General features: G+C 38.5%; 1 protein-coding gene across 7 annotated transcripts in view; it reads right to left on the bottom strand.

The window, feature by feature from the left end:
* Positions 1-597: 597 nt before the first annotated feature.
* Positions 598-10,892, bottom strand: part of RAB27A (RAB27A, member RAS oncogene family) — a 33,960-nt gene continuing 23,665 nt past the window's right edge. For 5 of the 7 annotated variants that reach the window (XM_054077855.1, XM_054077858.1, XM_054077856.1 and 2 more), the window contains 5 exons: positions 8,907-9,079; positions 7,184-7,269; positions 6,332-6,435; positions 5,725-5,848; positions 599-3,106 (listed from right to left, as the gene is read on the bottom strand). In XM_054077855.1, coding sequence (XP_053933830.1) covers positions 2,908-3,106; positions 5,725-5,848; positions 6,332-6,435; positions 7,184-7,269; positions 8,907-9,059 — 666 coding nt within the window. In that variant the 5' untranslated portion in view covers positions 9,060-9,079 and the 3' untranslated portion in view covers positions 599-2,907. Of the gene's footprint in view, positions 3,107-5,724; positions 5,849-6,331; positions 6,436-7,183; positions 7,270-8,906; positions 9,080-10,892 lie in introns of all 7 variants that reach the window. The other 2 variants (XM_054077861.1, XM_054077860.1) reach the window with 1 other exon arrangement.

The raw sequence follows: 10,892 nt of genomic DNA, 5'->3' as shown, positions 1-10,892 counted from the left end.
CAACCAGTTTTCAACCCAGGAGAGTGTGCGCCTGTCCAGAACTGCTTGATTCCCGTTGCTCTGACCATGCTACATGCTCACATTAGCAGATTTCTGAATGTCCTGTGATGCCAGAAACGTTGCCTCAATTTTTTTCTATGGGTTTGAGCTCCTTTTGGAATCACCCAGGATGCGTCAGGCTCCCATCCAACCGGCTCAGTCAGTGCAAGAGAGGAATATTAAGAAGTAACTAAGCCACTTAGACACATTGGAACTAAAAAAAACACAACAGATAGGAACAGTGCAGAAGGACACAGACTGATATGGAACTAAGACAACAGGAAATATTACAATTCAGTTCAACAGATGCTGACGAGGTTCAGATCAGGAATTTTAACTACTCTACATTAATAAGAAATCCTGGGATAAAGCATCATAAGGGAAATCCCTTGCAAAACTTTGTTCCATCACAGATCGACATTTTCTCCTTACACGGGATAGAAACAACTTTTCTTGAAATAACAGTTTCTTATCACATGAGAATTCTTCTTTCTTTCTTTCTTTGTTTTTCAAAAACCAGTGACTAGTGAGGATACCGTAATTCACTGTCAAAAAAGCATTTACTGTGATTTCGCATGACAGTTCAAAAAGGAGCAAAAGTTCTGTTGCAGAATAGTTCAAACAGATAAATCTTATGGCACGTTTCAAAGGTTGACATTAAAGCAATTTTATGTAGACTCTTTTTTACAGTAAATAGTTACATATAATACGCATGACAAAAATATGACAGTTCCAGTATTTAATATCCCATCTAAACATAAGTATTCAAAAGGATATACTTTTACACCATTCCAGTAGTCACTTAGCTCAGTAGTTGGCTGCAATAACCCTTATTGTTTTCAGGAATTGGATGGAGCTATAAGCACAAAAACTCCCATTAGAGTTAATGCATGACGAAGTTCCACTGCAACCCTCGCAAAAACAAAGGGTTACGTTAAAGGAAATTCAGACACTGAAGTACATTGAAATGCATCGTGTCCTACAGCAGAGTTTCATACTCGACTGGTCAGAAACATGATGGGAACTTCAAAAGGCACACCAAGTTAAACTACAGTAATTCCGGTCCGCACGCATTTTAGAATCTTGGTATTTTAGAGTAGAAAAAAAAAAAAAAACAACTATGTTTATTCAATATAAATTTCTTTAATCTCTTTCCTAGTCCCAGAGCCATCAAATTATATTGCACTTTTAAAATATTCTGTGTAGGCTGTGATAAAAAGCTAGTATTTACATGTTGTGTTTGTCAAAGAACAATGCATTACTTTGTAAAATATTTTAAGAACCACGTTTTAACACTTATTCTTGTATTATTAATATAACCAGAGGCTACATAAAATATTTATTATCTGCTATTCTAGAAACATTGTTGGTCCTTCAAAAAATTTGTTAGGCTGCAATTCATGTTCACAACTGGTATCAAGGTTTGCCTGAAATTGCAGTATTTAGGATATTTAAATAAATAAATACATAATTTCTAAAGAAGTAATAGCTTTGGAGTTTTGTAAACAAACTGCTGTGGAAAGTCTGTAACAAGACTCAATTTGGCATGTCATGACTTCAATTGGCAATACTTTACAGTTATACAACCTCTGCCAGGGTAGAAAACAGTTTGGTAGGCACATCTTATAAATCAGTCCTGAAAGAAGACCCAAAAAATACTGAGTGTTCCTTAGGTTCTATGAATAAATAAAAATTATCAAAGAGCAACATGATCCACTGAAATCAAAACTGACATTTATGTGATCTGTAGCAGGAAAAAAAAAAAAGCAAAGCAACTCTATTCTTTTTTAAATACAACCTAAAGGAAGTTTGCGAGCCATAAATGAATATGTGATAACCAAGATGTGCAGGACCCAAAGGTTGGCAGAATGAAATAAGCAATGTGAATTTATAGCAATACTGATCTAGACAGAACTGGTATCTTAGCTGCATCTCACCCAAAGACAATCATCATTCATTTTTCAATCCAAATTTGAAGAAACATTCCAAATCTGTGTTTGGTAAAACAAATTCAGCGCAAAGCACTGGCTCTGATGAAATTTTGTTGACATTTAGGCTGCCCTACATTCCTGTCGAAATATGAGTGGTAAATTAAAAGAAACATAACAAACAAATGTACAGTTATGGCACTGACATATAAATACATCGGTAAGCATGTTCTAGAAGTTCAAATTATGTCAGGGGATCTCATAGGCTGTGCTGGATACAATTTCCTACAGTACAGTTGTAGTTTGCATGTTCAATTTCAAGACAAACCCAAAGAGCTCCACATATGCACGCCTGCGCTTCTCTGGATTTTATTACTGTTACACAGAACAGCTTTCTTTTAGTTTTCATCACTGAAGACTGATGGTTTTAGAGAGCAAGGAAAAGCTACTGGAAGGCTTTTGTTGATGACTGATTGATAGAGCGATCAAATGTTCAAAACCAAGAAGCATGTTGGTAAGCTTGCTGTTAGCAGAGACTAAGCTGTCACAGTAGTCTAACTACTGCCTAGTTTGCGTAGTTAATGAAGCCTTCAAAAGGCAACTAAAACTCCTTTAAGTTCAGAAGCCTACCCTTTCTCACTGTGCATACAGAGAAATGTTTCTGAATTTGGTAATGAAAATTCCTCTCCTTCACTCCAAAGCAGAGAATTAGAGGAATATCCACTGCTACACCAAATTAAACCTGGCCCAGCGCTAGTAAACTGCATACCTTGCAACCAAAGGTCAATGCTGTTTGAGAGGAAAAAAAACCCAACAAATTGCATGAAGAATTAATATCGCTCATTAAGTAACTGCACGATGGGATTTGTCTGTAAGTTAAACAGTTAAGCTGCAACTGTACTATACTTCACCAGGTATGTTCAACGTAATTGTAACTGAGTTAACAGCTGCACTTGCTTCTTTCTTGCTCCTCATTCAACTGTTCTGTAGAGCTGTGCCCGTTGGAGCGTACTACTCCTTCTGGGATCCAGGATTTATCCACACACCGTTCCATGCGCTTCATAATGAGGTCAAGCAGAGTTTCGATGGCTTTGCTTACATTATTCCCATTAGCTGCACTGGTTTCAAAATACGGTATTCTGCAGAAGACAAAACCCACAAGCTTGCTTCACGCAGTTTGTATTTGTAATAATGTTAATACTTCGAACAATACATCACTGCCAACTACTTAGAAATCACACAAACGCTGTTACTGCTGCTCCATGGCAGAAAGACAGTAAGTGCTCAGTGGTCTGAAATGCAGAAGACATAAATCAAACGGCTGGGTCTGTCGGTGGGGAAGAAGGATAAGGTCTAATTTACATCATAGAGTCCAAAATTTACCGAGCCACTGGTCAGTATGAGTTCCCAGAGTTTATGGCTCCCGAGGTCTGTTTTTTTCACCTCCTTTCCCCACAAGAGATGCAATTATTTTATGTGGCCTTGCACACATCAGTGTTAACCTTATTGATTTCTACCTCCATCAGCTAAGGTGTCACTGCAAGAGAGGGAATGCTACTACGGGCTTGCCCACTGCAAGGCAATATAGACTCCCCATGTGGTACTCTTATCGCTACAAAAAGTGACTCTTCTGTTGACACCTCAACTATAAACTCGCTTACATTAAAAAAACCCTCAGCACTCAGTCCTTCTATGTCTCTGTAAAAAAAGCTTCTGGCCATCTTGACAGTGAAAATACATCGCTAGTTTTATTACGGTTGTGGATCAGGATGTTTCAGTGGTGGGTCTGAAGGCTTTGACCTTCTGCGGGCAGTGCTCCCCACAGGGTGGTGCTGGAGTGGCTGCGTTACTGTTACTCCCTGAGTGACTGATAAAATCACTTCATGATGTTAAGTATTTCTTACTTAACTTGCAAGATTCAATAAGTGGTCTAAAATACTACCTCAGTGTGTAGGTCTCCTGTAATCATTTTCAAAACACATCACTTGCCAGTACAAGGCCTTCCCACAAACAAAAAGGGATATTCACTGTCTCACGCTTTTGTAACAGAAGACTGTTCACTGCAGCAGGACTTACGTTGCTTCTCCTCAGGAATAAGTGACTCCCAGCAACCATCTTGTTTCATCTCTACAGAGCAGAGAACTTTGTAACTGCCTACAGACTGGACGGGACCGATAGCTCTGACTTTTAGCTCCCAACTCGTAAATAAAGCTGCCACTTGCAGCCCCCAAAATAAATTGTTTCCACAAGTCACATGCAACGAGATCTCTTTCAAATCTGTAAGGAAAGGCCACATGACATCTACTGCTGTTTAAAAGTTTTTGCTCCTTCACAAGCAGCTGGTTAAGGTACTACCTGCGCTTGCTGTTGTCTGGGTGACATGGACATCAAACAAGCGTTTTCACAGGAGAAGGAGAAAGTAAGAAGGTAATATCTAAACCTGCTCATCTCAGATTGCTTCCAGTTTGCTCCAATGATTCTTCAAGGTCAAGGAAAGCTGATTTGTGACTATGTGACAGGAAATAGCAGGGTACAACAGGACTAGACCTGCAGAACAAAGCAGTTAGCACTGAGGACTTAGTGTTCACACAACGTGTGTTTTGTGGGCTTTACTTTGGACGAGCTGTGATCTGTTCCTCCGGACTGAATGCACATTACTGGTCAGAGCTCACCATCCAGGTTAGTTTTCAACTGAGGAGAAATCCAGTTCACGTGCTAGAAAGCTGCTCCACTACGTGAATCAAAACGGAAGGTTTGCTTCAAAAGTACACTTCTGATCCACACTGAAATGCAAATCTAATCCAGATGTGTGATCCACGGGAAGAATTAAGGGAGTAGAACAGCAATAAGGGAAAAATTAGTATCTAACAGGAACAAAGATTTCATGTAGTTCCTTTAGGAACATGTGACCCGTGCCTGTGGGGAAGGGCAAGGCTCCCGCCTTCCTCCTGATCTGACTTAGTTTTCGGAGTCCCAGGGAGCCTGTGAGAGAGCAGATGCCTGCAAGAAAACACCGTTGAGCGCATGGAGGCCAAATCACTAAGAATCTGTCTAAGGTCCAGTCCTAACAGAACTGCGTGAACAGTTGAGGGAAGATTGAACGGAGAGGGGGCAGAGAACCGGGGAACTGAGACAGAACTGTTCTGGGGGAACCCAGCAGTCTGCGAGCAGACTCGCCAGACCCTGCTGAAGGAGTCCCAAGGCTTCAAAGGAACTGAAGCCACGTGTTTCCATGGCCACGCTGCAGACAGCAGCTACTGTACAACAAACCTTTGTAAAACAACTCAGCTTGGAAATGAGGATATCAGTGCCTGGTATTATTTTTGTTTTCCCCGAAATCTAAGGGGACACACATCATCTCACCAAATACAAAGTGAATTCCAAAAAAGCAAAAGACCTGTTTTTCCTATGCCCCACAGAAAGCCTCAGCACCAGCAGGAGCCAAGAATTCAGCCCGCATCATTCACCTGCCTCTCCAGCTAAAATCTCTTTTCCAGAATGTTTGTGAAAAAATTACTTTGTTTACTGCCAAAGAAAGAAGATTTACCAATGTCCAGTGCAAGATGGTTGCAATACTATGAATTTTTAGGTAATGCAGAAACCATTAATTTCTGACAGAAAAAAGATATCATACCAGCCAGTTAAACATTCAAAAAATGCTTATTCTCACAATAATCTTTCAGTATACAGAAACAGCATTACAGAAAACATTTCATTCTGCTGTAAACACAGCAATAACTAGAAGGAAGTTACATACCCATATTTTTCTGCAAGTTCCTTAGCCTCTTCTTCTTTCACCACTCTTTGGTCTTCCAGGTCGCTCTTGTTTCCACATAACACGATGTCAGGGTTTTCACAATACGCGTGCATTTGAAGCTGACCTAACAGCAACAACACGAACAGGGGTCCCAATGTACTGTCACACTTTAAGCTCACTAGGAACACTACTGTGGATAATGTAGTTTGGGAACTCCACTGGCTACATAAACCAGCCTAGGAATATTTGCCTTCCATTAAGTTTTGCCAACAAAGCTTCAGTTAAGTCAAAACAGAGTTTTGCATAAGCTTTCGACACACTTAAAACTAATGAGTATCACTGGAGTCAGGAATATGTTTTCTCAGCTTGCTTTTATATAGATTAAGATTTAAGTCCAGAAGGCAAAGCCGAATTTCAGGTAAGCACTAGAAGCCACCACTAGCAGCTACTACAATTATGAATGCAACATTTACTTTCTTTTACCAAGAAAGCTATAAAACCAGTCTTGTCAGTTCTATTTCTCAGTGAGAGACCATATTTACAAACACAGCCCCCTCCCCGCCTGTGCAAAGAAAGAAAAAAATTACAATTAAAAGGAATGCCATACTTATCCAGTTCCTGACATTCAGAAAGCTTTGCTCATTTGTCAGATCAAAGAGTAGAAGAAACCCCATGGCATCTCTGAAGAAAGCTGTTGTCAAGCTACGAAACCTAAACCAGCAAAGTGAAATTAGTTGGTTCATCTGACAAGTTACTTTGAAAATATAATTGCGTATAGTCATAAAATTGAGGTAACTTACGACTGAATTAACTAGAATGAAACATTCATCATAATTGTTTTGCTGCTGTAGGGACTGGATAACATGAATTGCTAACATTACTGAGGCTTAATCAAGGCCTAAGGAACTCAAGGAGATGTTTCACTCCAGCATGAGAGCTTCAGACAAAGTCTTCTGCTATAAAGCATGACTTGACTAAGATTGAGAAATTAAGATAAGAACGAAATTCAAACTTTGAACAGAAATTTGTCCCCTATACATATCAGTTCTTGATTTTAAGACTATAAACTACTAGGATGCTGGTCTTTCAGTAGACAGAAAAGAATCCTTTGAGGTGATTTCACCTGTCTGACTTTCCTCAAGACCTCAGCGTATTTATAGAAACTTGATGAAAACTGAAAAAAGTTTTAAAAATGCCTGTATGCATTAGGAAAAAAAAATAAAATTTGAAAGTTTCCAAAAGACAAACCCCAACAACTACAGTTTTAATGTTTTACAGTTGAAAGTTACATTTGTAATTTGACGAGTATTAATAGGAAACTTCCCATCACTGTTAAAGTAAGCACTGAGTCGAACAATTAAAATGTAACAATTAATAAAGAGAATCCATGTGTTTGGTTCCATTTGCATCCAGCTTGATGACAACTGCCTTACATGCTAGGTGGGGAGGTGGAACATACCGTTCCTGCCCTGCAGTATCCCAGAGCTGGAGATGTATCCTCTGCCCTCTGCCTCCAACGCCATCTGGCCCGTTGGGTCTATAAACCTGTAAAAGGTAAATTTGTAAGACACTGTTAGCATCCCAGCTTCTATAAAACACAAAATAACTGACATTTAAAGTCATTAAATGGAGCAAAACTAGCATTGGTGAGACAAAGATCCCAACTCCAACTCAATTCTTCTGCTTTATAGGACAAAAGTAATACATTAGCATTTTAATGTATTATTACCAATTGATTATTTACTAATAATACCAATGTATTATTACCAATTGATTATTTAAAAATCAAGGTAAAATCTAACTGGAAAATCAGTATCCAACAGACCATGGATCCAAACAGATATTTGGAGCAGCCACTAGGCAAGCTTCATTTTAGTACTGTGATTGGGTTTTTTGGCTATTATCTTGTATCATTTCAAATGAAAACATAATTATAAGAAAGCAACGATCAGATCATGCAATCTGGCAATATATTTGTACCACTAACAAAACCTCAATAACAAACAGAATATACTCAAAGATAGTGACATCTCTTCTGCCAAAAGATTGCTGAAAAAGAGCTAAGGGGAGATCTTAGCATAGCATAGCTTGAAAAGGAGAAATTGGATAGTAATAATAAAAGCTGAAGTTTACTCAGCATGAAAATATAAACAAGGACATTTGTAAACAGATCTATTTACTGTTTACAACACTCCCTGTTAGGTGGGCATCTTTACATGCAACTGTCATTGTACTCAAGACTGCCAGAGTTATAAACATATCTTTAGAGACACAGACTTGCTGAATCTGTGGATTATATAGTTCAGGTTGTGAAACTTAAATCTTATCCCAAGTTATCAAATATGCCGATCACTACAGAGTTTACTATCCCACAGAAGGAATACTAACTTATTCAAGAGACCAGTTTTGCATTCCATTAAGATATTTACTCCTCCCACTGCTGTACTGCATGTCATCTATCAAAAAGCTAATCTGCACAATGCTCATTACCATCATCCAGATTTCTGGGCACTTGGGAAATTATCAGACTACACTGAAAGTCATTTAATACTTCTACATAAGAATAAAAAAAAAACTTCTGCCAAAGCAATTGCTCAGTGCAGTAAGAATCAGCATCCAACGGGTTATCACAATGCAGTGCTCAGCTTCATATCGAAAGTATGTTTGCCGAGTTTAATAACAATTCAGGGGTTAAAAAACCCACTGCCTTATTTTTCACAATTCTTCTCTGGTTGTGGTAACTGCTCAGGAAGCCACAACAGCCCCATTTATCTATCATTCTATTCATGCTTTCATTCACATTTTAAAATGTTTTTTAAATCAGCATTGCAGTCTTTTTCAGTTCATATTTTTACTACAGCCTAATCCTTCCTCGTGAAGAGAGTTCAAGAATAAAACTACTCCAAGTACTAAGTGCACAACTCACAACTCCATGCTTGCTGAGCAGTAAAAAGTGGATGATGAGCTTTGGCAGGGGGGAAACATAAGGAACAACACACAATATTGACACAAATAACCAGGTAAAATGAGCCCATTTCCTTATTACAAGATGAAATACACAGTAACTATCTATTGCACATAAGGATTGTAAGGATCGAGAGGTTAGATTTTTGAAAAACAGATTCTAGCCATCACCAAGACAGATACCATTTTAAAGCAGCACATGGTTTGTGAGAACTCACCACTCTCTTTTCCCGAAAGTCAATGCCCACCGTTGTGATAAATTTGGAATTAAACTTGCCATCCGTATATTGGTAGAGAAGGCTGGTCTTTCCTACTCCAGAATCACCAAGGGCTAAGAATTTTATGAGGTAATCATAGTCCCCATCAGACATAGTGAGAATTCAGGAAACACCTTAGAAGGCAAAGCAAGAAGGATTAGTCAGTAAACAAATATTTAAAATTTGTCTTTTGACAAATATTTAAAATACAAATCCTTATTTGAACTACAAAGCATTCAGCAGCAGGACCAGTGCTGTAGTCTTTTACACTGGTTTCACCTTAAACTCTCAATTATGACAGTTATGAATAGCAAATTCAGCTGTGTCTGAAAAAATGCATAGTTAATTTTTGCACATTCTTCTCATTACAAAGACAAGACAACACAATCTTAACTTCTGCAGGAAAGACTGAAAAATCAAGGTGAAAGTGTTCAAGACATCTGGAACATGAACTGCAGAATTGTTTTTAATCTGTACGTAAGCTGCAAAAGCTACTTAAACAGACCCAGAATGCAATTCTGACTTCACATTCACTGTGACATTATTAATATATTAAAAAAGAAACATTCCAGACTGCCCGCTATATTTAAATAAAAATGACAAGGATTTTTTTATTAATAGCTATTTTTTTAGTCTTGAAAAAGTTTTTTCATACAGGGAGGAAAAACAACCAAGCAACATTCTATTGTTGTTGGGTTTGTTGGGAGATTTTTTGTTTTGTTTAGAGGATGAATCTTCAAAGTTTTAGAAGTTTTTATCATTAGGTTAGTTAATCATTTAAACTGAATCCTGATTCTGAATTGCCATTAAACACCAGACACATTTTCCACGGCCCATATCCATTCAAGATATTTCTCTCTACCCTTTACGTGCCTTCGAAAAAATAACCATAGTGGATATAGTCCGATCAAAGCACAGTAACAGCTGGAATGTATAACTAAAATCAGTGACAAATTTCATATAGAGCAGAAAGAATGATGTAAGTACACTAATACTTTCCTGTTGAGTGGCTACGGAGCCTCTCTGCCCCCAAAACAAACAGGAGAGAGCTGCCTTATGTTGCTTTCAAAGAAACAAATGCGAAAAGATAAGCCTAAAATAACCACTCTAAAATCAACACAAAACTGGCGTTAAATTGCATCTCGTGAAGGCAGGAAATAGATAGCAAAATACAAAAAAAAAATTAGATGATGGAATAAAACAAAAGTAGAATCTGCTGTTTCAACGGTAAATAAGAACTTTTGGAACAATTTGTAGCTTGAATTAGATTAAACCATTCAAGTCAAACACTGCAGTAATTTGCATCAATGGCGAAACACCATTTCTTGAATAGCAACTCACAGCTTGAGGTTTGGAATAAATTCCATATCCCAAGTATGTGGGCATCAATCAACACCATTAAACCAAACCCAGACCTATCTTTACAGCTTCAACAGGACAGAACTGTCATTAGTCGGCTTCACATCGGCTGGACCTACCACGATCAAACACAGCGGTCAGATTTACACCCAGGTACTCTCCGACTGAAGAGTCAGTGGAAACATCCCACGCTTCACTGCCATTTCCAGTTTTCAAGCCTCCCTTTCGCCAACCAAGGTATATTTTACATTATGCCCTCAATGACAGTAAACCTTTGTAGGGAAGTGGCTTTAGGTGACAGAGTGCGCACTCCCTACCACACCACAGCCGCTGATCTGCTTTCCACAGTTGTGTTCTGGTGCAAAGTTTTAGTCTATTGCAAAATACATCCCCCCCGTAGTAATCCTCATCAGTCAGTTTTTTACTTAAATACACCACAACAGCAAGCCGGCATCCACCACGCAGATCTGAAGGAGCAGAATATTTAAGTAAGCAAATTGAACGGACAGCCACACACAGACATAAGAACGTTTTTAGGAGAAATTAAAAGCATTCATTAGATGCATTCACAAATAACAGCAAAAGGGG

Source organism: Cuculus canorus, chromosome 12 (assembly GCF_017976375.1).
Source record: "Cuculus canorus isolate bCucCan1 chromosome 12, bCucCan1.pri, whole genome shotgun sequence".
NCBI lineage: Eukaryota > Metazoa > Chordata > Aves > Cuculiformes > Cuculidae > Cuculus > Cuculus canorus.
Note: the sequence above shows the minus strand (reverse complement) of the source record. Positions and strands in the feature narration are given on the sequence as shown.